This window comes from Panthera tigris, chromosome C1 (genome assembly GCF_018350195.1).
Source record: "Panthera tigris isolate Pti1 chromosome C1, P.tigris_Pti1_mat1.1, whole genome shotgun sequence".
NCBI classification, from domain to species: domain Eukaryota; kingdom Metazoa; phylum Chordata; class Mammalia; order Carnivora; family Felidae; genus Panthera; species Panthera tigris.
Window position 1 is genome coordinate 30,774,550 of NC_056667.1, and position 27,989 is coordinate 30,802,538.

General features: G+C 42.9%; 1 protein-coding gene across 5 annotated transcripts; it reads left to right on the forward strand.

Annotated features, from left to right (window-relative positions):
* Positions 1-27,858, forward strand: CAP1 (cyclase associated actin cytoskeleton regulatory protein 1). Of its 5 annotated transcripts, none has more exons than XM_015535395.2 (13): positions 1-130; positions 15,406-15,530; positions 16,141-16,244; positions 17,666-17,743; positions 19,737-19,880; positions 19,982-20,067; positions 21,402-21,507; positions 22,673-22,850; positions 24,665-24,849; positions 25,287-25,410; positions 25,535-25,617; positions 25,942-26,085; positions 26,673-27,858. In XM_015535395.2, the coding sequence occupies exons 2-13, from the start codon at positions 15,419-15,421 to the stop codon at positions 26,754-26,756; spliced, it is 1,428 nt and encodes a 475-aa protein (XP_015390881.1). In that variant the 5' UTR covers positions 1-130; positions 15,406-15,418; the 3' UTR covers positions 26,757-27,858. The 5 variants fall into 5 exon arrangements, with proteins under 5 accessions (XP_015390881.1, XP_015390878.1, XP_007077462.1 ...); XM_015535392.2 differs by having other exon boundaries at positions 15,409-15,530; XM_007077400.3 differs by having other exon boundaries at positions 1-112.
* Positions 27,859-27,989: the final 131 nt, after the last annotated feature.

Below are 27,989 nucleotides of genomic sequence, written 5' to 3' on the forward strand. Positions count from 1 at the left end.
CCGTCCATTTCCGGTGGGGGTGCCGCGCCCAGTAAGGGCCCGGAAGTGGGTCGCGCGAAGATTGCTGGGCGGTTCTTGCCGGAAGTGGAGAGCGGCTGATCGCAGTCCGGAGGTGAGGCGGAACTCTGAGGTGAGGGAACGCGGCCGGGTAGGGACGGGGGTCCACTCCGCGGCTCACTGGTCTCTGGAGTTGTTAATGGTCTTACCGACCTATGCGCGTACGGTGAGCGTTCCTGAAGGGGCCATAGCGGAGGCCCTCAGGCCGACCCGGGATCCTGGGCGCGGTCTCTTGAGGTGGGGCCAGGGTGACCAACGGAGCCGGGCTCCTCTGGGGAGGCCCCTCCGCTGGATTTTGCAGTCCTGGTCGTCAGCCTCAGCGGGGGCCTGATTCCTAAGGTGCCCAGACTTAGGCATTCCTAAGGAACCAACGACACCTTAGACTCTTCTCTATGCCCCATCTCGTCCCCATTGCACAGATGGGTAAATTGATCCCCGGGGAGGAGAGGCTGGTCTACGACCGTATAGCGAGTGAGGGAAACAATTGGACTCAAGACCTCAGTTATTTAGATTAACAGCCCCAGGTCCTTCCCACGACTGTTTCCCAGGAACCTCTTTCTTTACCTCTGAGTGGTCTTCCGGTCGGTGTCGAGTCGCGGCGGGCAGCTGCAGGTTAAAGACCGCCCGCTGCGTGGAATTTTTTTTTTTTTTTTAAATGCAACCTGTTTGGAATACCTGGGTAGTTTTTCACAAGAGAGTGGGGCAGGTCTTTGTGTTTGCAATCAGATAGCCTCTCCTTCCTCCAGATCCGTTGCTCCTATTCTGAAAGGCTTGTTTAACTTTATTGAAGGTGTTGCATACTTCTGGACCTGAAATCAGATGGCTCAGGTTTGGTCTGTCCGCTCTGCTAAGTTTCTGTAGCTGTAGATGCATTAACTTCCTTGAGCCTTATTTTTCTTATCTTTTAAGCGGAGATCTCTGCATATCTCACAGGATTAAATTCAGTCTAACAAATTGTGTTTATTCTGTCAAGCACTCTGCCATATCTAGGGAATGCAGTTTTGGAAGAAAAAAAAAAAAAAGCCAGACCTTTGCCGGGACGTTTAAGAAGTAATTATAAATGTGATGAGTGTTAGGAAAGAACAGTGTTGGAAATATATAACTTAGGGCTCAGGAAAATCCCTTCTGCAGAGCAGAATTTAAGATGAATTTTGAAGGATAAACAGCATGAAGCTTGGTGAGAGGACGAGCACCTTTTCAGGCAGAGGTTCGTATCAGAACCGTGTCAGTTGAAGCTCTTTGTAGGGATCCCTGTTCAGCTGAAAAACAGGACAGCCCAGCATATTCATCATTCACCACTCATTCATTGAGCCCTTAATATGTATGAGGTACATACTAAATGAGGCACTTGGCCTGGTGGCCAGGAATACAGCTGTTACCCTGGAGTGCAGGGGGGCAGACAAGTAAATCAGGGATGGCTTGCCATACGCACTGTCACAATGCACTGTGTGAGTACAGGGCTATGGGAGAATAGAGAGAGGAATACCTGAGCCAGACTTCCGAGCTTTGAGGAGGAAATGGGAGGATAAGTCTTGCAAAACTGACTTAGCTGTGTGGTCAGTCTGGAAAAAGGATTTCCAGGCAAAGAGTACAAGTGCAAGGACGTGGAGATCTGGACATGTGAAAGACCATGGCTAATGCAGTGACTGAAATTCTAGTAATGCTTGGAGAAACGGAGGAAGTGGGAAGTGGTGGGTCAGATATAAAGGACCTTGTAAATTGTGCTGCGTAACGTGGATCTTAGGAAAATGATGTGGTCAGATTTATGTTTTAGGAAGTTTAGTTTGTCAAGGCAGAAGGGACATGATGGCAAAGTAGACCAGTGTTGGGAAGCTGTTGCCATAGTCTTGGCCTGAACTGAGACAGTGACCGTGGGAAGGAGAGGAGGGATCGGATTTGAGCAGTATGTATGTATGTATTGTTTTTTAATATGGGGGAGGGGGGAGAGCGCAAGTAGGGGAGGGGCAGAGGAAGGGGGATAGGGGATCTGAAGCAGACTCTGCACTGATAGGCTGACAGCGGTGAGCCTGGAACTCACCAGCCAACCAGGAGATCGCAAACTGAGCCGAATTGGGACACTCAACCCACTGAGCCACCTGGTGCCCCTTGAACAGTATTTAAAAGATAGAAACCATAGAATTGGAGGCTGATTATTTATGGAAATGAAGAGGGGTGCCTGGGTGGCTCAGTCGGTGGGGCATCTAACTTTGGCTCAGGTCATGATCTCGCAGTCTGTGAGTTCAAGCCCTCGTTCGTCTCTGTGCTGACAGCTCAGAGCCTGGAGCCTGCTTGGGATTCTGTGTGTGTGTGTCTATCTCTCTGCCCCTCCCCAGCTCACGCTTTCTCTCTCTCTCTCTCTCTCTCTTTCTCAAAAATAAATACACATTTTTTAAAAAAGGAAATGAAGAAATAGAAGTCGTCTAGGATGAGTGCCTGGTTTCTGGCTTAGGGAACTGGGTGGTACCATTCACCAAGGTAGGTAATGTGAGAGGAGGGGGGTAAGTTGGGGAGGTGGCGTGGAAAGAAAATGAATTTTGGACGTATTTAGTTGGAGGTGTTTGCAGCACATCCAGACAGATGTCGGAATAAGGTATCCCAATTAGAGGAAACAAGAGCAAAGGTGCAGAGGCATATATTCAGTGAAGCACCTGGAGTATCGGAGTTCGCCTGGAGTTTGTGGTGGAAGTAAGACCAGGAAGAAAGGTAGATAGATGGCTGCCAAGTTGTGAAGGGCTTTTGATGCCTCGTTTGAACGCGTTTGGGTTTTATTCAGCAGTTGGCAATTTGCTTACTGTTTGAGTTGCACTGGTCCAGCATAAAGAAATGTCTGTAGGAGGGAAGACATTTTTTTTCTGTAGGAATTGCCTACCTTTTGCTTCACTAGAAATACTTTGTCAGTCAGGTGGACGTAATTTATGTCTGAGAGGAGCTTAAATAAAATGGTAGCAGTGAAAGCATTTTGTCAGGTACAGCCTGTCATGCGAGCCCAGACTGGTGGTAATGTTAAGTTTCAGTGCGTGTATTTTTGCTCTGAGGAGGTTAGCTGTTTAGTTTGCAAAATGGTTTGTTTCCAATCTGAAGGGCGATCTTTTTTCTCACCCCCTTTTTTTGGTTATACATACGTAGGTTTAGCTGCGATTATTTTTGTAACCAGGAACTAAGCCTTGTAAAAGTGACTTCCTCCTTTCGGTTTTCTGTGAAGCACTTGATGCATTTTACAGGTGCCGGGGTGGCTCAGTCGGTTGAGCGTCTCACTTTGGCTCAGGTCATGATCTCACAGTTTGGGAGTTTGAGCCCGGAATCCCCGAATCAGTCTCGCTGTTGTCAGCGCAAGGCCCTTTGTAGACCCTCTGTCAGCCTCTCTCTCTCTCTGCCCCTCCCTGACTCGCCCGCACTCACTCTCTGTCTCTCTGTCTCTCTCTCTCAAAAATAGACTTTTTTTTTTTAAAGACGCATTTTACTTAAACGAGCAAATACAAAGTGTCATTGGAAGTTGAACTCTCTAGTTTGAAATTAAAAAAATTTTTTTTAATGTTTATTTATTTTTGAGAGAGAGCGCAAATGGGAGAGGGGCAGAGAGAGAGGAGACACAGAATCCAAAGCAGGCTCCAGGCTCAGAGCTGTCAGCACAGAGCCTGACACGGGGCTCGAACCCACAAACCGTGATATCATAACCTGAACTGAAGTGGGACGAATAACCCACTGAGCCACCCAGGTGCCCCTGTCTGGTTTGAAATTTAATCTGAAGTTGAAATCTGACGATCCTCAAGCCACATCTTGCCCACTCCTAGTGATTATTCCTTTGAATTGTCATCATTTTCTTTTTTTTTTTTTTACTTTCTATTAACGTGGCTTTCATACTTCACCTTCTCTCCTACAACCAGTCTAATCTTTTAAAAAGAACCATTTTCATCTTCCCTGGCTTCATATTCCCAAAGAATTAAATCTAAATTCCCTTGTCCAGTTTACAAAATTCTCCACATTAGACCCTTAATTAGCTTTCATTGGATAGTACAGGTTGACATTCTGATTTAGAAAGTCCTGAACCCGTGGCATTTTATTTATATCTCTTGTGCTTCCCTTTTGCTCCTTATTACATTAGAACAGGGTTTCTCAACGTTGGCCCAATTGACATTTTAGGCTGGATGGTTCTTCATTGTGGGGTTGGCCTGCCTGCCTGTACATTGTAGGATTTTAGCAGTATCCCTGGCCTCCACCCATCAGATGCCAGTAGCACTTGGCTTCATTGTGCCTACCAAAGATGTCTCCTGACATTGCCTAGTGTCTCCCGGAGGATGAAATTGCCCTTGATTGAGAACCACTGCATTAGAAAGTATCATAACTATGTTTGTGCAGTGTTATCTCTCCAATTAGACTTTGTAGGGCAGGCTTCATGACCATGCTTAGCACAGTATATACACATCATAAGCACTGGATATCCTGTAGTGAATGAATCATTTTTCATTGAGGCAGCAAGAATCATTGTTTGTTTAAAGGAATTTCTGGGGTCCTTGAAGGACTTTCATTTTTGTTTTTTTCCTCAGAGGGTGTGATCTTGATAGAGAAATGCCTCTGATTAGGCACTCACCCAGAAGGAAGCTTTGGGTTAGTTGACAGTGCAAGTAAGCAGATTTATATATCTCTTACATTGAGGATATATACATTCCTGTTTTATTCATGTTGCCTTCTTTTCTTTTCTTTCCTTCTCTTTTCTTCTATTTTCTTTTACTTTTTTTTGAGAGAGAGAAAGAGAGCATGCCACGTGTGCACAAGGGAGGGGCAGAGAGAGAGAGAGAGGGAGAGAGAGAACCCCAGGCAGACTCCATGCTGTCAGTGCAGAGCCCAACATGGGGCTGGAACTCACAAACCATGAGATCATGACCTGAGCCAAAATCAAGAGCCTGATGCTTAACTGACTGAACCACCTAGGTGCCCCAGTGTTCCTGCATTTAGACAGCTTAGTTTAGTTTATTATTTTTTTTAATTTAATTTAAATTTTAATTTATTTTTTATTTTTATTGTATTTAATTAAAAAAAAATTTAACGTGTATTTATTTTTGAGAGACAGAGGTAGAGCGTGAGTGAGGGAGGAGCAGAGAGAGGGGGAGGCACAGAATCGCAAGCAAGTTCCAGGCTCTGAGCTGTCAGCACAGAACCCAACTCAAGGCTCGAACTCACGAACTAGGAGATCATGGCATGAGGGGAAGTTGGATGCTTAACCGAATGAGCCACCCAGGTGCCCCTAGATTACCGTTTATCTTAAATTGCCATTTTAAATTTATTTTAAATTGCCATTATTTTAAATTGTTATAGTTTATGATGTTGGTGCTCAGTGTTTATTTTGATTGTTTAAGTTGTTATAGTTGAATCATCTTTAATGCGACTATAACATTTCACCATGAAACTGTTTCTTTTTGGCATACTGTCATGTAAACTTAATAAAAAGAATCAAAGCTCTAAAAATATCCCTTATTTATAAATAAAGCTTCGTTTGCCTTGTATTATGAGACCTGTGTTAAACTTTTCCATTTGACTAGAAAATAGAGTTGAAATGTTTCATGGAAGGAGTGAGCTTGCTTTTTTTGTGTTTTGTTTTGTTTTTCTGCAGAGGTCATTAAAATTCCTATACTTAAGTTTAATTATAGACTTACAGTCACAGATCTTTTCATATCTCTATTTGTAGCTGAATCCTGGCTAGGGACAAATGGCGTCCTTAGATCTATCTTTATTCAACTAGCCAGCTGAAATCAGCCAATGTGCTTTTTCCTTATACAATGTAAAAGTTGCCTGCTGAATGCTCTTACATAGTTGATCTTCGTAATATTCCTTGGGTATAAGAGAGAGGGGAAACCCATGGCCACACAAAGTTGTTTCTTTGCCCTGACTGTTGAAGCAGCTAGTTCTAAGTCTGACTTCAGCTTGTACATTCTAACTAGCTTTACTCACTCCTGGAATTTCAGATAGGGCACAGGAGACAAGTGTTGATATTGGATTGGATTCTTTCCCTCACTAGAAGATAGATCTTTCTCTTTTAATCTAAACCTCAGATGGCAGTGACTCAGGCAGTAAAATGTCATTGGTTGCCTCTGAAACCAAATGCTTAAGGAAGAACAGTGGCTTCTGATTTGGGTTAGATTTAGATGGTATCTTTACTGGGGCAAAGTGGTATCTGTTCTTTGGTTTCTGGTTAAAACAGCCAACTTGCACAGTGCCTGGGTGACTCATTTGGTTAAGCGTCTGACTTCAGCTCAGGTCATGATCTCAACGGTTCATGAGTTCGAGTCCCATGTCAGACTCTGTGCTGACAACTCTGAGCCTGGAGCCTGCTTCGGATTCTGTGTTTCCCTCTTCTCTCTGCTCCTCCCCCACTCGCACTCTGTGTGTGTGTGTGTGTGTGTGTGTGTGTGTGTGTGTGTGTGTGTCTCTCAAAAATAAACATTAAAAAAAAAAAAACAACCATAGGGGCACCTGGGTGGCTCAGTAGGTTAAGCATCCAACTTCAAAGCTCAGGTCATGATCTCACGGTCCATGAGTTTGAGCTCTGTGCTGACAGCTCAGACTCTGGAGCCTGTTTCGGGTTCTGTGTCTCCCTCTCTCTCTGCCCCTCTCCTGCTCGCACTCTCTGTCTCTCCCAAAAATAAATAAACATTAAAAAAAAAAATTAAAAAACACACAGCCAACTTGTGTCTCCTGTTAGTATGTCTAGGTTTTACTTTGATGTAGTAGAGCCTAGTGATGAGAACAAGGCTCTAATTCTATATTGTTAGGAGTAGAACTAACTAATGTCTTACAGCTTAGTGGTACCTTAGGAGAGATAATGGAACTTGTTTTTGTTTTGTTTTTTAATAAAGAAATTAACTATGTTAAAGAAGGTTGGAAAATGAGGAAATTGTCTAAAACCCCATCACTCCAATGTGACAAATACTGTAAATTTTGTGTTCTATTCAAGTCTTTTTCCGCGGTGCATTCCTTGTAATTAGAGGTCTAAGTTAACGTTGCAGTGAATATCTGCCTATCACTTTCCCCACATTCGGATTATTTTATTAGGATAACATCTCAGGGACAGAAATACAAAGTCAAGGCCAAAAGAAGCATTTTGAAGCAGATCACTTGGGCTGCCATAGTATGCAGGCTGACTTGCATAGCTGCTTTTCAGTTTTACTTGAGGGTATGACTTAGAGGAACAACTACCAGACAAAGTAGAAAACATTTAAATGTGACAACTTCGTACTCAAGTAGACATTCATACCACTGGCTTAATTGTCTGGTGAGATGAGACAAGAACTGCAGGAGTAGCCTGGTTCCATTTACTTCTGAACAACTGCCTTGAATAGGCTGGAGGAATTGGGTTGTTTGAATTGTTCGAATGATGAGACTCTGAAGCAGCTTTGGCAGGAATCACTAGCCAATTCTGATTTTTTTCTTGGTTTTAGACCACAAAAGAAATTGCTGGAGAATCCACCTCATAGTTTCTTTTTGCTGTGTGTGATATCCCTCCAAGAGCCTATCCATTCTCATACTTTGTGATATTTCTTTGTGGATAACTTGCAAACACTGTTCTCCAGCCTTGGTCCTTCCCCAAGTTTTATTTCTAAATACTTACCCACTTAGAAGCTTCAGCTCCTCTTCAGACTCTCCTTGTCCAAAACTGACTTCATCTTCTTGCCCCAAATAGTACATGCCAGAAACCTGTTTCTGCCTATAGTGTCATCCTTCTCTTAGGCCCCTGGATTTGCAGTTCGAGTCATCTTTGCTTCCTTTCTGAGTGCTACAGTACTCAATAGTCACTACCACACAGTTAGTACTTGTTCTGTGTTTAATGCACACTTGTTTTGTATGACCTCCAAGGGCAGAACTAAGATCAGTGGGTGGAAGTTGCAGGGAAGCAGATTTTGCCTCCATATAAGGAAGAACTTTTAGTACTTTGAGCTGTCTGAAGGGAATGGGCTGCCTCTAGAAGTCTCGGTTTCCCCACACTGAAGGTGCTTGAACAGAGGTTACCTGGCTAATTGCTGAGAATGTTGAAAGGATTGTTCTGGCATCAGATGGTGTTTTTACAAGATGATTTCTAGAATCCCTCCTAATCCTGGCAGTGAAGGATTCAGTGGAAGGTAGCTTTGTTTCTCCTGCTAGATTAGATTCCCTTGGAACAGGAAAACTATTTTACCACTTAATTCAGGTGCTGGTTACGTAGTTACCTAAAACTGATTATTGGTGGGTTAACTGATTCTTTTCCTTTCATTTCCATATCTGGCTGGAGAGTAGATGGTGTAGATTTTTTTTCTTTGGAAATATAAAAAATATTTTTTTCAGCAGCCCTCTCATTTTACAGCTGGATGAATAGCAGCTTTCAACCTTAGACCCTATTAGCTTCCTAGTTCAACCTAACCTAGACCTTAATATTGTCCCATTTTTCCAAATTGCATTGTTTATCAAACAGTACTTGTAAAAATGTTGCTTTCATCATATTGCTCCTTCACTCAAAATCCTTAAATGGCTTCACACTTATCACAACATCAGATTCAGATGCTGCCTGGCTTTCAGTGCCCTTCATTACCTAACCTGCCTTGCTTATCCAGCCTTATTTTTCATGATGCTTGATGCTCTATGCAGATTAACCCACATATCATACTTTATGTGCCTAGCCCCCTTATCCTCTCCTCTTTGCGTCTGATTGCTCTAGAATGTCTTCCCTTTTTCCTTTTACTTTTTCTATCAGGATGCCCCCCTTTCTCCTGAAACCAGACTATCTCAAGGCGCCTGGGTGGCTCAATTTGTTAAGCATCCGACTTTGGCTCAGGTCATGATCTCACAGTTGGTGAGTTCGAGCCCCGCATCGGGCTCTGTGCTGACAGCTCAGAGCCTGGAGCCTGCTTTGGATTCTGTGTCTCATTCTCTCTCTGCCCCTCCCCCACTTGTGTTCTGTCTCTCAAAATTAAATAAAAATGTAAAAACAAACAAAGAAAAAAAACCCCAGACTATCTCCAGTCCTCACTGATTTCTTCTCAACTCTCAGAACATATAGTAATTTATACAGTGTCATTCAGAACCATACAACATTTTACAAAGAAAAAGCTCCAGTATATAGGCTGATACTGGAACTTTTCCTAATCTAAATGGAGTTAGACAATCTCTAAAAGAACTTTAAAAAACGTGTCACCAGTATTTATCCCATTGGCATTTTCATTTGTGTTGGCCTTCCCAATAAGAATGAAATCTTCTTGGGGCGCCTGGGTGGCTTGGTCAGTTAAGCATCTGACTTCGGCTCAGGTCACGATCTTGTCCGTGAGTTTGAGCCCCGCATCAGGCTCTGTGCTGACTGCTCAGAGCCTGGAGCCTGTTTCAGATTCTGTGTCTCCCTCTCTCTCTGCCCCTCCCCTGTTCATGCTCTGTCTCTCTCTGTCTCAAAAATAAATAAACGTTAAAAAAAAATTTTTTTTTTTAATTAAAAAAAGAAATCTTCTTGAGGGCAGATGCCATTTGCCTTCTATGTCTTCAGTAGCTGCTAAGTACAGTGCCAAGTACAGTACTAAGCACTTTCATTTTATAAGCATCTTCTGTGTGCCCAGTTGTTGTAGGTACTGCGAATTGGTGGGGCTGGTTGGGGGAGGGGAATGGACAGATTCCCATCTAAAGCCTGAATTCTAGCACAACGCATGTAGTGATAACATTTTACATTTAAACTGTATTTTAAGGTTCCCAAAGTGACTGTTCCTCTCCTTTGATCCTTACATCTCTGTGTGCTAGGTAAGGACTCATTAAATGACAGTCCTTTAGTTATACAGTTAATACATGGCAGAGCTGGGACTCAAAGCTTGGTCTCCTGAATCCTAGTTTTTTCTTAGACTTATAAAATTAGGACTGTTTCCCTTTCTGAAGCTTTTATGATGAATGCCTAAATAGTTGGGATTCTGTACATTCATTTATGGAGGCTTACTTTTAGTTATTGGCTATTGTCAATCAGAAGTGGCAAACAGGGACACCTGGGTGGCTCAGTCGGTTAAGCGACCGACTTCGGCTCAGGTCACAATCTCCCGGTTTGTGAGTTCGAGCCCCGCATCAGGCTCTATGCTGACAGCTCGGAGCCTGGAGCCTGTTTGGATTCTGTGTCTCCTTCTCTCTCTGCCCCTCCCCCACTTGTGCTCTGTTTCTATCAAAAATAAATAAATGTATTAAAAAATTAAAAAAAAAAAGAAATGGCAAAGAACAAGATCAGGCAGGGCTATGGTTTTCTACTTTGGCAACTCTAAATTCTTACGGAAAAGCCTTATTTTAAACATTTGCCTTCCAAATATGTGTCATCTAGCCTATGAAAAAATATTGGTCTCCACAGAGAAAATTGAAAGCAGAGAAATTAAAAGCTGCTAATAATGTTAACTGAAGACACGGTGAAGAGCCCTTGAACCCACAGTAATGTGCTCAGCAAGCAGTCGGGGCTGGATGCTGTGATGAATTGCATAGTCACTTAATTTCTTAAAAGCCATGTGGAGTGGTGGGAAGAGCCTCAGACTAGGATTCAGAAAATTTGTGTTCATGGCCTAGGTTATCTGCCTCTACCCACTGGTTGTTTCATATCTGGAAAGCTTTTTAACTGAGTTTCTTCATTCTAAAGATGGGGATCAGTATCTTCATACCAGACCCTAGAGAATTATTTTAAGTCTTACAAGCATCAGATTGAGGATGTAAAGCACTTACAACTATAGGGGACTATTTTAATTACTGTTATATAATCTAATAAGGTTATTTTCTTATGATACTTGGTTTGAAGATCTCAATATCAGTGTGGTATGTGCCTAAGAAGGTAGCATTTATTTGAAAGATGGGAGTATTTGTAAGATCCTGCAGATAGGCAAAGAGGAAAAAAAAGAAAGGTAAAACAAATCTCCCCAGATTTGTCAGAGAGAGAGAGGAGATAGCCAGACTTGTTTTGAGGGGAGAAAGGTTAAAGAACCTGTAATAACCTACTGTATTTATAGTGCTTACTACATTTATAGTACTGGAATTACAAACACAAGACATGGTCCCTCCCTAGGGTGGCTGGTTGCCTATTAACTATTAAATAAATGATTTTAAACCTGTATATTAAATGTGTGGTAGAGGTAAGTGAACAGTGTTATGACCAAATTGGAAATGTTTCTTGGAGAGGTGGTACCTTAGCTGAGTCTTAAAAGGCAGTAGGAATTCTAGAGAGGGGACAGATTAAGAAGGAAAAGCATACCAAACTGGACAGGCTTCCTCGAGAAGGTAGCACTTGAGCTGAATCTTAATAGGCAAGTAGGATTTATGAGATGGAACAACAACCAATCAGAGTGGATCGCATGAAGCCTCAGAAATGAGAGAAAGCATGATTCTTTCTGGAAAATGAAAGTAGTCCTGGGTGACTATACTGTGTTTAGAAGGGTGTGTGGTAAGAGATAAAACTAGAGAAGAGTGGTGGGAGATAAAGCTGGACCAGATATGGAAATCCTTATTTGGACTTTACTCTGAATGTCCTGGGGAGTACTGAATGATATTAAATATAAGGCTATCTTAATTGCATTTGCATTTGGGAAGGATTATGATGGTAATGTGGAGAATGGATAAACAGGGTGTATTTCTGTAATTAGGGGATACTAGCAAGGAGGTTATTGCAGTAATCTAGGAAAAGTCATGAAGACCTGATTTCTGACAATCAGAATGAAGGCAAGGGCATCTATTCATGAGATAAACAAGATAGAGCCTGTGGATTTTGATAACTGACTAGACTTGGGGGAGAAAGGAAGAAGATAATTTAGTTAACTCTTATGGAATTCTTGCTATTTTTCAGGACTGGGTCCAGTACTGCTACATGTATAGTTGACCCTTGAACAACACAGGGGTCAGGGGTGCCAACCTTCACCAGTGCAGTCAAAAATCTGTGTGTAACTTTTTTTTTTTATTTTTTTTTATTTTTTTTTATTTTTTAATATATGAAATTTACTGTCAAATTGGTTTCCATACAACACCCAGTGCTCATCCCAAAAGGTGCCCTCCTCAATACCCATCACCCACCCTGCCCTCCCTCCCACCCCCCATCAACCCTCAGTTTGTTCTCAGTTTTTAACAGTCTCTAATGCTTTGGCTCTCTCCCACTCTAACCTCTTTTAAAAATCTGTGTGTAACTTTTGACTCCTCCCCCCATCCCCACCCCCGCCAGTTTAACCACTAATAGTGTACTACTGACCAAAAACCATACTATAAAATAGTTTATTAACACATATTTTGTATGTTATGTATACCATAATACTGTCTTCTTACAATAAGTTAGAGAAGAAATGTTACTAAGAAAATCATAAGGAGGGGTGCCTGGGTGGCTCAGTCAGTCCAGCTTGATTTCGGCTCAGGTCATGATCTCATGGTTGTGGGACTGAGCCCCACATCAGTGAGGAGCCTGCTTGGGATTCTCTCTCTCCACTCTGCAAGCATACACTTTCTCTCTCTCTCTCTCTCTAAAAAATAAACAAACATTTTTTAAAAAAATCATAAGGAGGAGAAAATACATTTACAGTATTGTACAAAATTCCTGTGTAAGTGGATCTGCGCAGATCAAACCTGTGTTCAAGGGTCAAATGTATTTCCCCTTTATTCTCACTTTAGCCCTTTGGATTTTGTACTGTTGTCTCCATTATATAAATAAGGAAGCTGAGACTCAAAGTTTGCTAACACTCATTAGTCATAGAGCCAATGAGTAGTGTTATTCAAACCCTCAATTATCTGTCTTCTCAAAAGACCATGCTTGTAACCACTATACTATACGGCCTAATAGTTCCCGGGTTACTAACTTGGTCAATCAGGTGATTGGTAGTAGTGCTGGATTGCTGAGACAGCGGGGGGTGAGGTGTGGGAAGACCATGAGTTGTTTTTGAGACATTTCAGTTTGAGATCCCTTCGGAATAGCCAGGAGGGGTGTCTAGGTGGAAGCTGGATTTCACATTATAAATTCCAGAAGAATGGCTTGAGCTGGATATGCTGCTCTGGGAGTTGTTAGTCTCTACCGTGGTTGTGATCATGCCACTCTGGAAGGAGGCTGGATGGTACTGTGATAATGGTAGTTGAAGGCTTGGGAGTGGACATGACCACCTGAAAAATACGAATATGTGTGTTGGGGTGGAGAATGAGACGCAGTGTGTCTTTTGGTCCCTTCAATTCTGGATATTCTTTCCCGTAACATCTCATATTTCACCCCACCTCTACCCAAAACAAAAAACTAAGTACTGTTCTATGTTTGGTTCATGGTAGAATGAGATTACCTATAAATGATAGCCGTATTATCCTTTTACATTCTGTTTAAGTTAGACAGCAATGAAAGCTTACAAATACAAGCGAAATGTGGGAAAAAAGGAACTGAAATCTCATGAAGCTGTATTACTAAGCTGTTAAGATGGTTAGGTGTTCACCAACCCTGGCAGCCATTAGAGACACTTGTACTATGTTTTCCATGTTAACACTGGCCTCAACCTGGAGCATCCATGATATATGAAGGAATATAACCAGTATATCAAATGTGTAGTAGAGATAAGTGTACAATGTTATGTGGTTGTATCTATTTTTTTTAACATTTTATTTTTAAGTAATCTCTACACCCAACATGGGGCTCAAACTCATAACCCCGAGATCAAGAGTTGCATACTGCACTGACCGAGCCAGCCAGGTGCCCCCAGAATGGGTGGTATCTATTAATGGAAGATAGCTTGGGAGTTTATTGCATTCCTTGCCTTTTCCTCTGGCATTTATAGAGGGTGGCAGATTATATGTGAATCTGTCCCTGGACAGTCAGTAATTTGAGAACTCAGGTGGCGGTGCATAACATGATTGCTTCTAGTCTGCTCCACTTGTGAGTAGAACAGAGACTTGGAGGCTTCTGCTGCTTCTCCAGGCCAGGGAATGAAAAGGTTTGTTTGGTTTACCTTCACATTTTTTTCTTTGATTCTTTTTTAAACAACATTCTCTGGTTGGGCCCAGAGAGACCAGAGCCAACACACTGGGAAAAATGGACAGGGATTGTGTTGTCTTCCTTACTTTGTCTTGTCAGCTGCTTATCTTGTCCACAGGGAGGGCGGTATGTTAGATTGAGATAGTCTGACATGACATCTTTGGGGAAATTGTAATTGCTGTGGTCATTTTAGGCAATTTCAAGGGTGTTGGGTTCATTCAGCTTCAGTTACCTGAATTAATTAATGTTTGGAAGTGGAATCTGCAAGTCAAGGCTTTGACTGAAGCGTCACTGACTGATTTTTATATCACTTACGGTGTCAACCATTTCATGTGGATGTGTGTTGAAAACATTTAATGATTATGAACTTTCAGAATATTTGTCCCTCTGGAGTTTGGGGATGCTATATTTCAGGTTCATTAACTTCATAAATATTTATTGAACACCTTCTACCTGCCAGGTAGTGGTCTGGATGGTAGAGGATAATAGGCAACAAGCCGGAGAAGTACCTTTCTGTGGTAGAGCTTACTTTCTTTAGGATTTAGACATTGAATGAGACTAATTTCAGATAAATTAGTACTTGTGAAAGATCTGTAAAAAGCTCTTCTGGATGTGTCTATTTTTCCCTACTGCAAATCTGGATCATACCCATCCTCTTTTGTGAAGCTTGGCTCAAGTGGCAGCTTCTCCATGCTATCCTCTCTTGATTCTTTCAGCTGATGCGCTCTTCCCCTTCCTAAAATTCTGTTATTTTCTGCAACGTTCTTGTGTTATCTTCACATATTTTTTTCTATTTGTAGTTGTTAGGGTACACGTCGAATAACTACTGTCAGACTGAGTTATTGAGGGCAGAATAAATACCCTATTCATCTTGGTTTTTGGCATTCCATATGTGGGCAGCAGGATGTTGCAGGAAAAAAACACTGAATTTAAAGCCAGATGACTGGAACTAAAGTGCTGGCTTTCCTATTAACTAGCTATGTGACAGTAGGTAAGTTGTTTAACTTCACTGTAATTACGTTTCCTATCTCTAAAGAGTGTGGTGATTAACCTCCCATTCCTGAGTAGTTGTTGGGAGGCACAAACTGAGATAATATATTGACCATACTGTGTAAATTCTAAATTCTGGCATAAATACTTGGTGTTGTCATAGTAAATATTCAGTAAGTATTTGAAGGGGGAAACATTTGCTTTCAGTGAACACCTTTTCCTGGGTAGCTCTCTTGCTTAATGAGGTCTTGATGATTTTGCAAATATGTTCATCTGTTTTTCATCTGGTTTTATTATTAAATGATTCTGTTCTTCCGAATTGGCATCTTCTTCACCCCGTGAGTATTCTGTCTTTTCTCCTCAGGTGCTATGTACTATTAACACAAGTGACATGTGATCTCCTTTAGCAGGTCGTACATTATGGCTGACATGCAAAATCTGGTAGAAAGATTGGAGAGGGCAGTGGGCCGCCTGGAGGCAGTATCCCATGCCTCTGACATGCACTGTGGCTATGGAGACAGTGCTCCAAAAGGTAAGCAATGTGCAGCACAGCAGAATACTTTGAATGAAGACTCTGTCTTGGCCTGAAATTTTTCTGTCGTAGGGTATTCTCTCCTTTGGAGCTAACTTCCCAAAATGCTTAATCTGCTAAGTTCATCGCCTGTGAACAGATAAGAGAGGAAGTGACTTGTGCAGGGAGGCCTGTGGTTATTTTAACATAAGAACTTCCTGCTTGTGTGATATTTCCTGTTCTTTCTTTAGCAAAATGACTCTAGTGTAAGTCGAGTGACAAGTGATATTAAAACTCTCTCGGTCCAAATGATTGGCAAATTAGCCATTTTGTATATACACCAAATGAATCATAGAATGTTAGAGCTAAAAGGGAGATTGGGGTTTTTTTGTTTTTGTTTTTGTTTTTCATTTTAATTTTATAGATAAAGTCAAGCTCGGGGAGGAAAAGGAACTTAGGGTCACACAGGCAGTTAGTGGTGGTACTGGAACTAGAACCCAGGTTTCCGGACTCGTGTTCCAGTATTCTGTCTACTGTATTACCTTGCTTCTCCACTTTCATGTGGAAGTGCTTTTTAAAAATCATCTTTCTGGTGCATGACTGATCCTTTGTGGTGTGTGTCTCTGTCTAGCAGGAGCAGCTCCATATGTGCAAGCATTTGACTCACTGCTTACCGGTCCTGTGGCAGAGTACCTGAAGATCAGTAAAGAGATTGGGGGAGATGTGCAGAAACATGTAAGGATGTATTGCCCCTTTTCCCCCTCTTTTAAGGACTGGTGGTGGTCTTCAAATCCAACTCCTTCTTGGTTTAAGAGTCCCTTGGCTCCTTCCCTTTTACCTTCACTGAGGAGCTCACTCCAGGCACTGGAACAGTTCCTCAGATTTTTCCAGGCCCTCTGCTTTGATCACATTTACTGTGTGGGCTTCTTTTATGCAGGTAACTTGCTTGGTGCATAAACTATGGCTTGGTTCATCTCTATAGTGAGAACATTCTACCATTCTGATCCCAACATGTTATATAACCAAGCCTAGGGTGGCTTATGCAAAGGAGTCATAGTCATGACTTAGCGTTTATAAAACTATGCTCGATAGTTATTAGTTATGCTAATGTGAGTTATTTTCACACTTAGCTCACAGCAGGAATGTGAAGTAGGCAGTGACAGGTGCCTCTCCACCCACCTCCCTTCATATGCTGCCACCTACATCGTCACCACCCCCACACTCACATATATATTCTGTATCTTTCTTTGGGACCCAGAATCTTTCTCCTAGTCCTGAATGGTCCTCTATAAGCAATAACCATGTTTAGGATCTTCCTGACCCTTCAGCAAGACTGGTTGCTTGATCTTTGGAAGGTCTATTTTGAGCCTCTCCTGTGCCATCTGTTGGCAGTGGTGTTAGCTCTAGTGAGTGGGACTGGGACTTAGATACAAGAGTGGGGGCTTGCATTTTTTACTTTATGCAGTTTGTCACACTTAAAAGATTTAAAAACATGTATCACGTACACGTTCTAAAAATGCAAATCTAGAAAAAACAGGTTACCTTATTTGAAATTTTCTATTTAGATAGTGCCTGTAGACTTATGTTTCTTAAACTCCTTTGACCATGACGGTCAGGAAGAAAAAATGTATTTGTGACTGAGTCAGAAGCTTCACAAAGCAGTCTTACCTACTTGCGTGGCACTCTTTTTTTTTTTTTTTTTTTTTTTAATCTGTGAATGGGTCATGACCCAACCTTTGAGAAACAGCTATAACCTAAAGGAGTAAATACCTTGGGAATTTGGGCATCAGTTTGGCCTTTGCCTTGACTTCCACCTCTAGTTTTTGAGAAAAGAGCCTTTTTGGTGATGCGAGACAAGAGGGATTTTTCAGTGCCCTTCATATCGCACTGCGTGTACAGCTGCTAACTTGATTTCATCTAAAGCTGACCCTAATTGCCTTCATTTCCCGGATGTGTATCCCTGATTAGTTGCCACGGGAACGGCGGTACCTGTAATCCTTCTGCCACTCCCTGGAAGTGGAGTACCTGAGGAAAGCAACAGGAAGTTCCCGGGTTGCTACCAGACCACATGGAAGTGGAGGTTTCGGGTTCTTCTTATCAGGACCCTCTCCAGTTGTAATGTGGCGAGAATAACTGATTCTTCTCCTTTCCGGCAGGCGGAGATGGTTCACACGGGCCTGAAGTTGGAGCGAGCTCTCTTGGTTACAGCCTCTCAGTGTCAGCAGCCAGCAGGCGTAAGTTCACTGCTACTTGGTTTCCTTGTGGCTTGATGCTCAGGATGGGTTGAGAGGTTTCTGCCAAGTACGGCGACATGCTAAAAAGACCCTCAGCCTCGTGTGCGTTCACACCAAGTCCCAGAAGTAGTCAGACTTAAAGTGCCATATGAGAATGTGCCATTCAGTATTTATTGGACTCTACTGGGTTTTTTTCCCCCATCCTTTTTACTTGGGACTGTAGTTACTCCTGGACTTCGCTGCTTCTCTCAATAGACAGCCTTTTTTAACCTCTTGGCCGAGGCCAAATTCATCATATTGTCCCGTAAGGCCTTGGGTCAGAGAGTAGTTCTCTTGCTTCACTGTGACTGGGCTTTAGTAATGCTGCTGTGGAGACCCTAAAACTCCTAAAGTACTGCTTCTTCCCTCATCTTTCCGTGGTGGAGATCTCCCTTGAAGTGTACTCCTACCTCAAAATTTTATGCTACCAAGGTGTGAGAATCGATTAGAGGAAATAGATTTTTCTCACAACCAAAGATTTCAGTTTTGTTCTATCTCTTTGTTTTTTAAATGTTTATATATTTTTGAGAGAGAAAGAGTGAGTGAGTGAGCGTGCACGCGCTCCAGGGGGCATGGGTGCAGAGAGAGAGAGAGAATCCCAAGCAGGCTCCAAACTGTCAGTGCAGAGCCTGACGTGGGGCTCAGTCTCACGAACCATGAGATCATGACCCGAGCCAAAACCAAGAGTCAGATGCTTAACTGACCGAGCCACCCAGGTGTCCCTATTTCTTCTTTAGGCATTTGGCTTTTCATGGCAGAGAAGTAACGAAGCAGGTCTTCCTGCGACTCTTGTGTTTAAAACCCCTGGACCCTCAGCATGCCTAAATAATATAAAAATAGTTTAAGATAATGTTAAATATATTAGACTTTAATTCTTAATCTGTCTTGAATGGTTAAGGCATTTTTTCGAAACCTTTTCTCCAAACCCGCACTTTCCACAACAAATCAGGCAGCTGAGATACAATTATATTTCCCTTGTTCTAGACTAGGGATTGATAAACTACAGCCTGCGGGCCAAATCTAGCCTGCCATCTAGTTTGTAAGTGAAAGATTTTTGGAACACAGCCATGTCCATTCTTTCAAGTATTGTCTGTTGCTGCTTTATGCACTATAATGGCAGAGTTGAGAAACTGTAGCAGAGACCATATGTCCTGCAAAGACTGAAATAGTCACTGTGTGGCTCTGTAGAGAAAGTTTGCGGACTCCTGTGTTAGACTGTTTTCATGCTGTGATCTGAGAATTGCAATGTTCAGGAAACTGAGCTTTGGAGAAAGGGTAAAACATGGAAACACAAGATTCATCCATTTTGCTAAGCTGCCAGCTCAAATGCCAAGCCCTCTATTTGCATTTGTTTCATCAGATCTCTGCTCAGCAGCTGCTATATAGCTAGCAATGTGTGAGGGTTATAAAGATTATAAAAGAAGGCTGAGACAAAGCCCTGGTATTTGAAAAGTTAATGAGAAATTTTGAAAAACAATACTCACGTGGATCCACTAATAGTTTGTGTTGGTGCATGATAAGGTGCCAGAATTGGTTATGCTGACAATTAATGCTGTAGGAGGCCAGTGTGGCTGGAGTTGAAGGGCTGTTCCTCATGAAGTATAAGGAATATTTGGATGAGAAGAAAAAGAAGAGACCATCGTGAGTAAAGGCTCAGAAATGAGATAGTATCTCCTACTAGTGGGGCAGAAAAGAGACCAGTGGCTGAAATGGTAGAATTTTGTGGTATAGATGAGGTAAGGGTCCTGATCATGAAGAGCCACCAGATCTAGCCTGAGGAGGGTGAGGTGAGGAGCAGTGTTGTAGCCATATGAATCTGTGCAGGATGAGTACAAAGTTTATTTGGGTGTTCATTATACAGCCCATGAATTCTTGCCTGCAAGGTCCAAGTTGACAAACGCCTAAAGCTTTTGTGGAAAGACTAACCCGAATCTTCCCCTGCATCTCTTCCTAGAATAAACTTTCGGATTTGTTGGCACCCATCTCCGAGCAGATCCAAGAAGTGGTAACCTTCCGGGAGAAGAACCGAGGCAGCAAGTTGTTCAACCACCTGTCAGCTGTCAGCGAAAGTATCCAGGCCCTGGGTTGGGTGGCTGTGGTGAGCAGCGCAGCTTCCTTGGGAGGGAAGGGATGGAATGAAAGAGGTAAGGGGACATGGCTGGAGAGGCTCTGAGTCACTGACCGCTGCTGTTTCTCTAGGCTCCCAAGCCTGGTCCCTATGTGAAAGAAATGAATGACGCTGCCATGTTTTATACAAACCGAGTCCTCAAGGAATACAAAGATGTGTAAGTCCAGCCTTTTCTTAAGGGGTACAGGACACGTCAGCTGATTACTTGCCGGAGTAACATTTGGGGGTTAAGGCTGTTGTGTTGGTTCTCCATCCCAGGGCTGCTTTCTCAGAAGTTTTATAGATACTGGCTTATAGAGGCTGCATCTGCAAGCAGGAAGTGTTTCTCCTTTCACTTCTGCTTTTTCTCCAAAGGGTTTGTAGAGCCCCTTTTAGTCTTCTCATCCTTACCCTTCCAGGTTTAGGAAGTTTTGCTGGAGATAAAATGGACAAATGCCCTTTAATTTGCCTGTTTAGACAAGGTAGATTTTGTTCCTTTGTTGAGAATTTCTAATTGGCTTAGGGACAAAAGGTTCGGTAAGATTTACTCGGAAATCACCCTGACTATTCACGTAGTCGGGCAAAGTGAGAAGGCAGCTGTCTGGTGAAGCACGTGTATCATGTAAGAGGAGGGGAGTCTCTGTATGTCTAACCACGTATGTTCACCAGTCCTAACTGACTTCTCCATTGCTGGTTTTGAGCTGGAGTGACTGCAGGCAGCTATCACTCAGCTGCATAATTACCCAAACCCTTCCTTTCTTCTGTCAGTCATCAGTCAACCAACATTTGTTGAGTAACTACTGTGAAGGAATAGCTTCGTGTGTGTGAAATAGGTCTCAGAACACCAGGCACTTCCTTGATCCCTCCTTCCAGCAACCTGGAGTTAAGCATCGCAGTGTTTTGACTTAACCTGCCTTTAAACTCCACACTTCACAGTTGAGCAAATTAGGTCTTGTGATAAATAGGCATAAAGTCTTCTAATATATAAGAAGAACCATAATTCAGTGCTCTTTCTATAATCTAATGCTGATTGTTTCCTCCAGGGAAGTTTTAAGTTTTTGGTGGGAGGGGCATACTTTGACATAAGGCACTATGGTATAAGGCAGTTGAGTTTCTTGAAGTCCTAGAGTTCCACAGTGATGTGCAAGGGACCTTCTATCATATAGCTTCATGCGCAGAATGCCTGCTTTTATTAGTTTTGTATATTAGGTTCTCCCTAAGGTATACTTTGAAAAATATGGTTTTGTTATACTTAAAAAAGTTTGAAGAATACTGCTATAAGAGATAGAAAGAGATATAATCTGGAGTTCCTATCCTAATGGACTTTAGTCTAATTAGGGTAATAGCATAGGTTAAAAAAAAAGAAAAGTAAAGCTCAGTTGTGATAGAAAAGCTGCCATTGAGCAAAACCACACCACAGGTGGGAGGATATGAGTTCACAGATAGGAGGGGTTCTGGAATCACTATGGTAATGTGCCCTGACTGTGGTGAGTTTCTCTTTAATTCTCCTAGTGATAAGAAGCACGTGGACTGGGTCAAAGCTTACTTGAGTATATGGACAGAGCTACAGGCTTACATTAAGGAGTTCCATACCACTGGACTGGCCTGGAGCAAAACGGTTAGTGAGCCTTTCTTCCCTCCTTCTATCCCTCCAGGACAGGGGTCCACAAGTTTCTTAGACTTTGGTGCTACCAAGGTCCAAGAAGGAATGCTAGTCTTTACAGTGGAGAGTAGAAAGAAAAGGGGAGAAAAAACAAAAGTGTGAAGAAAGCAAGGGTCAGAGAAGAATATCCAATTCTATTCAGTTTCAGTACACATGGGTCAGAGATAGTGATTGGGCTGGAGGGGAGCCAGAAGAACGAGTTACATTATCGCAACCCTCCAGACGCTTAAAAACAGAGACAGAAAACCCCTAAATACAAGTCAACAAGTAAAATACTGTGATAAAGATATAGACGACAGAGTAAGAGGGAGTGTGAGTCTCACTGGAAGAGACTGTACTTTCAACAGGTGTTCTCTGATCTGGGACATTGCAAATAGAGAACAGTGAGAAGTGGGAGAAATGGGAATACTGGCAAACAGCATAGCTTAAACAGAGTACGTGTAGAGTAAATGTACAGATTGGTCATCTCTGGCTTCAGTTGAGGGAGAGAGTCCAATTTTTAGGATAAAAGGCTGGAAAGGAAGGTTGATTGTGACTTTTGAGCAAGAGAGTAATAACGATCAGACTTGTCCTTGAGAGAGTCTCAGTATATAGGTTAGGGGTAAGGGCTCCTGCTCCGACCATGGAGGTGCTGATGGTGCTAGAGCTGGTACAGAAGAATTTGCAGAAGCTATAAAAGGTAATAGGTTTGATGAGCTTGAGGGCGTTAGACTCAAGAAGATTGAAGAGTCAAGCTTGGATGGCAATGTCTTTTACTGAAATAGAAACAAGGGGGTGATTGTACAGGTAGAGGAGCAGGCAGGAGATGATGACATCAGCCTTGGACTTGTTGAGGCTGAGGTCCTGGTGACACACGAAGTTGATTTGCAAAACTGTGGGTTAGAGCTGGAATCGGGTAGAGGCCAAAGGAATGATGTGAAAGTTGAAAAATGGAGCTGAATTGGATCTTTGGGAAAGGGTAAGAGGGAATAAAACCCCTTTGGGTGTGGATAGGGAGCATGAATCCTAGCGTCAAGGGCTACAGTGGGTACCCCATGTCCTAGAACATGTGTAGGACCCTACTGGGAATGGTACAGAAGGGAAGAGATCATGGCTGTGTTACCTGCCCTTATTGTTCCAGGGGCCTGTGGCAAAAGAACTGAGTGGATTGCCATCTGGACCTTCTGCTGGATCGGGTCCTCCTCCTCCCCCACCAGGCCCACCTCCCCCACCAGTCCCCACCAGTTCTGGCTCAGATGAGTCTGCTTCCCGCTCAGCACTGTTTGCGCAGATTAATCAGGGGGAGAGCATCACACATGGTAAGTGAATATTTTGGCAAGAAGAGTTGGTACAATAAGTTGTTTGGGCTTGATCTAATCAACTAGAGACCTGACGGTCTGCAAAAACAGAGCCCTGGTTTGTGTATGGGAGAATTCATTTGGGTGTCACTATCCTTCAAGTTGCCCAAAGGGACATAAAGCTGGCTTAAATGGAAATTGAAAGTGGGTGATTATAGTTGGGGGAAGCCTTCTGCCCCATAAGCAGATGACTTAATATTAAGTGGCATATATAGAGTACCCTAGTGTGCCGAGGCATGGTACTGGCAGTTCACCCTAGAGCCTTTTCTGTGTTACCACATGCTTTCTTTGGGAAGTCATCCTGGGGGTGGAGAGGGGGGCATATATTAGTCATGGAAATTTGCATAAGAATTACCAATATTGGGGGGTGCCTGGGTGGCTCGGTTGGTTAAGCATCCAACTTTGACTCAGGTCATGATATCACAGTTCATGAGTTTGAGCCCCGCATTGGGCTCTGTGTTTGACAGTGCGGAGCCTGCTTCGGATCCTCTGTCTCCCTCTCTCTCTGCCCCTCCCCAGCTCTTACACTTTCTCTCTCTCAAAAATAAACATTTAAAAAAAATAAATATAATTACCAATGTCAGGATAGAGAAAGTTGACACCCTTATATATAGAAGGTGGAAGTCTAAATTATACAGCCCTCTTCTAGGAATCTACCCGTAAAAATATCTAAAACAAAGACCAACTACTATATATTATTTGCAGTAGCTAAAAATGGTATAACAACCTAAATATCCAACAGTAAGAGAAATGGTTAACTGTGGTATATGCTCTTAATGGAATACTAAGCAGCCATTAATTAATGCCTTTCTTTACAGGGAACCATGCAGTGTTTAAGAAAAAATCTAGTACTTATACTACAGCCACAGGGAGTGGTGGAGCTGAAAGGGCCAGTCAGTATTCGTTAAATAAATTGGGCCATATTTAAGAGGAAGACATTTATCCGCCTACAGTGGGAAAGTGATTGTGGAATCTGCTCCTTAAAAAAAAAAATTTTTTTTTTCTTTTTTTTAGAAACTAGGTTTAGGGGCGCCTGAGTGACTCAGTTGGTTACGTGTCCAACTCTTGATTTTGGCTCAGGTCATGATCTCATGGTTCTTGGGACTGAGTCCTGTGTTGGGCTCTGTGCTGAAAGCGCAGAGCCTGCCTGGGATTCTCTCTCCCTTTCTGTCTGCCCCTCCCCCCCAATAAATAAACAAACATTTAAAAATAACTGTAGGTTAACATGAGAAAGTTTTTTTAAGTGTTAACTCGTTAAACCAAACTTGTTAACAGTGTACATGGTTATAACCAAATAAAAAACGTTTATCAATAGGAAAACTGGTGGAAGGAGATTTCAAATGCAAACACTGAGTAGGAGGTGCGGTAGGTTAGCTGTGGGTGAGGTTTCTTTCCTTTTACCAAATTTGCTTTACTATCACATATTTTTTCTTCTTTTGCTTTAAAAACTGTACATATTTTGTGAATATATATTTGGTGTATGTCTTTCTAGATCTTTTTCTGTGCATTCATATATCCTTTCCTCCCATATGCACATAAGTCTGTATTTTATTTTATTTTTTAATGCAACTGTATAATCGTACCTTGGGGTAGAAGGGAAATTCTAAAAGTGCTTCTCCAAAACCTTTGTTTAAGAGAACATCTCAGAGCCCTGGCTTTTGACTTTTTGTTAAGTTTTTGTTAAGGCAGTTAATTCTGAGAACAGAAGTTGGTTCCTGCCTCAGCCCAAAGCCGTGGTACAAAGGATGGGCACAAGGCAGCTGTTGTTCTTACAGCCCTGAAACATGTATCTGATGACATGAAGACTCACAAGAACCCTGCCCTGAAGGCTCAGAGTGGTCCAGTACGAAGTGGCCCGAAACCATTCTCTGCACCTAAACCAGGAGTCAGCCCGTCCCCCAAACCAACCACAAAGAAGGAGCCACCTGTACTTGAACTGGAGGGCAAGAAGTGGAGAGTGGTGAGTTAAAAATGCCAGGACTGGTTTGCTGTTAAGGTCCGACTTTCCCTCAGGTCACGATCTTGCAGGCTGTGAGTTTGAACCCCACGTTGGGCTCTGTGCTGACAGCTCAGAGCCTGGATCCTGCTTCAGATTCTGTGTCTCCTTCTCTCTCCGCCTCTTCCCTGTTTTTTTTTCCTGTCTCTCTTTTTCTGTCTCTTCCTTGCTGTTTTTCTCTGTCTCTCAAAAGTAAATGTTAAAAAAAAAAAAAAAAAAATATACACACACACACACACACACACACACACACACACACACATACGTAAATGTATATGGAGCACAGCCAAATGAGTGCAGGGTCTTGGGTTAGATTACAAGAACAGAAGTTTGGGATAGCCTGTTTTGGGGGGTAGTGTGTATTAGTGATGACATTCCTAAAAGCGGTCTCTCTTTAACAGGAAAATCAGGAGAATGTTTCCAACCTGGTAATCGATGACACAGAGCTGAAACAGGTGGCTTACATATACAAGTGTGTCAATACAACATTGCAAATCAAGGGCAAAATTAACTCCATTACAGTAGGTGAGTTTTTGTCAGTCCTAGGCCCCGTCCTAGAGCCTGAGAGAGCTGGAACCATATCTACCCTGTTCCTAAAGGTTGTTAAATTTAAAGTTGTACTGTTGACCTGCTCCCTTTCTTCTCCTAGATAACTGTAAGAAACTCGGTCTGGTGTTCGATGACGTGGTGGGCATTGTGGAGATAATCAATAGTAGAGATGTCAAAGTTCAGGTAACTTGATATCTTGGCTCCTTCCTTTGGCCCCTGAGGAATTAATTGAAAGACATGGCTGACCCACAGATGTTGCTGTGGTGGGAATCTGATTCTACTGAGTCTGTAAGCTGAGCTGCTTTGGTGGCAGGAGAGGAGTTGGCTTTTACAGCGAGGCCTTTTCCAGCACCCATCCCAACCCACCTCTAGTATCCGGTGTCTGCTGTGCACTTGCGAGCCTTTCATGTAGTTGCTGAATCACGTGAAACAGTGAAAGCTTCTTCCTGAAACTTCCTGTTGTTCTCCACAGCTACTGGGACTCAGCACTTTGGGTTTTCTCTGCAGGTAATGGGTAAAGTGCCAACCATTTCCATCAACAAAACAGATGGCTGCCATGTTTACCTGAGCAAGAATTCCCTGGACTGCGAGATAGTCAGTGCCAAATCTTCTGAGATGAATGTCCTCATTCCTACAGAAGGCGGTGACTTTGTAAGTTCCTTGATCTCTTTGGTAATATGATCTCAGAACGGGGGACTGAAGATCACTTGCGCTGGAGGCTGGTTCTTGGTCATTCGGTACTGAGTGGGTCCAACCTAGCAATACACACCTCGAGCAGCCATAAGTAGGAGGTAGTCACATGAAGTAGAGCTCCAGGTTGAGCAGATGCTCAGGTAGCAAAAAGGAATGGGACGGAGTCATCGCCCCCTATTGGACTGGCGCCGCGAAGTCCTGTACCTGCTCACTGTGCCTCACGGGTGTAACTAAGATTGCTGATTCTGGAACAGTAGGAAACAAACTTAAACCTCTGTCTGGCTGGCTTTGGAGCCTTTGTTCTCATTCCTACACCGCTCCTCCGGGACGGCGGTGGCAGGGTGGCAGGTAGTGGGAGATGTGGTGCTGCTGGTTACAGAGCCAGCCTGTTGACTGGCAGTTCAGTTTCACTCTCAGGACCGCCTTCTTGCTCTAATAGTTTAGTGGAAGCAAGCATTGAGAGAAAAGTGTAAGATTTAACCCCAGCTTCTTTTGGAGCTTGGACTTGGGATTTAAACCCGTTTTGTTTGTTTGTTTGTTTCCAGAATGAATTCCCAGTCCCTGAGCAGTTCAAGACCCTATGGAACGGGCAGAAGTTGGTCACCACAGTGACAGAAATTGCTGGATAAGCGAAGTGCCACTGGGTTCTTTGCCCTCTCCCTTACACCGTGGGATAAATCTGTATCAAGACGGTTCTTTTCTAGATTTCCTCTACCTTTCTGCTCTTAAACCGCTTCTCTGCTCTGAGAAGCACAGCTACCTGCCTTCACTGAAATATACCTCAGGCTGAGATTTGGGTGGGAGAGCAGGTCAGTTGATCTTCTGCAGGAAGGTGCGGCTTTTCCCTGTCAGCTCAACCACACCACCAGTCCATTCTTAAGGAACTGCACACCAGGACTGCTGTGTTTTAGCTTTCAGCCTTTGGGGGTTATTTGACCAACAAACAGTCATTTGGGAAGAATAAAGCGGTCCCCAGGAAGCAACAGATCAGAATGTTCACACAAGTTCATCTTTTTCTAACAATGCCCACGAAGGTAGCAGAGGCTGGTGTGATTCTAGCTGGTTCTTCTAACCAAACTAACTTTTCACTGTTGACAGGCGAGGCAGGGGTTGCACTGGACCAAAGGCTGAAGCCTGGCCATCTAGCATTCCGAGCAAAATTGATTCCTGTAGGCATTCCTTTTATTCTGCATTCCATCCTGGGTCTGCCTGAACCTGAGAGAGTAGGTTGTCCTGTATTGGCTGCTGGGTAGAGCCCTGCACCCAGGCCAGCTAAAGGAGTCTTGGACCCTTTCTTTCACTGGGATCCCTGCCCAGCACCTTCCTACAGAGACGACTTAAAAACAAAACAAGACAAAACAAACAAGGAAACTACACCATTCCAAGGAATCTGGAATTCCTTCCTTCTTCCATGCTAGGTGCCTGCCCTCCGTCTTCACTGCCTCCTTTGCCCTGTCATGCCCAACTGCTTTTGGTTTCTGTCCAGGCACCTGAACAAAGGACTAAAATCTCCACTGCAGCCTGGTTTTAGGTCTTGTGTAAGAATCTTGCACAGCATTGCTAATGTAAATTACAGTTTTTCTCTCTAGGACACTTACCAAAATATGCAACTTTTTTTGGTGGGAAGAGAGATTGTCCTGTGACTTCTACCCATTTCCTGAGGCCTGTGGAAATAAACCTTTATGTACTTAAAGTTATACAGAAAATAGAATAAAATTAATACCAAACTTGCTTAGTATTTATTGGTGGTATTTGCTGTATAGAGATTAATACTTTTTTTGAAGTAAACTCCACCCCCAACATGGGGCTCAAAACTCACAACCCCTAGATCAAGAGTCACATGTTCTGACTGAGCCAACCAG

What these genes read in the sequence shown, in the direction of transcription:
- CAP1 (XM_015535395.2), top strand. Translation starts at nt 15,419, where the DNA reads ATGGCTGACATGCAAAATCTGGTAGAAAGATTGGAGAGGGCAGTGGGC. An exon ending in CTCAAGGAATACAAAGATGT is followed by an intron (nt 20,068 to 21,401) that starts GTAAGTCCAGCC and finishes TAATTCTCCTAG; the next exon opens with TGATAAGAAGCACGTGGACT. An exon ending in GGGGGAGAGCATCACACATG is followed by an intron (nt 22,851 to 24,664) that starts GTAAGTGAATAT and finishes TTGTTCTTACAG; the next exon opens with CCCTGAAACATGTATCTGAT.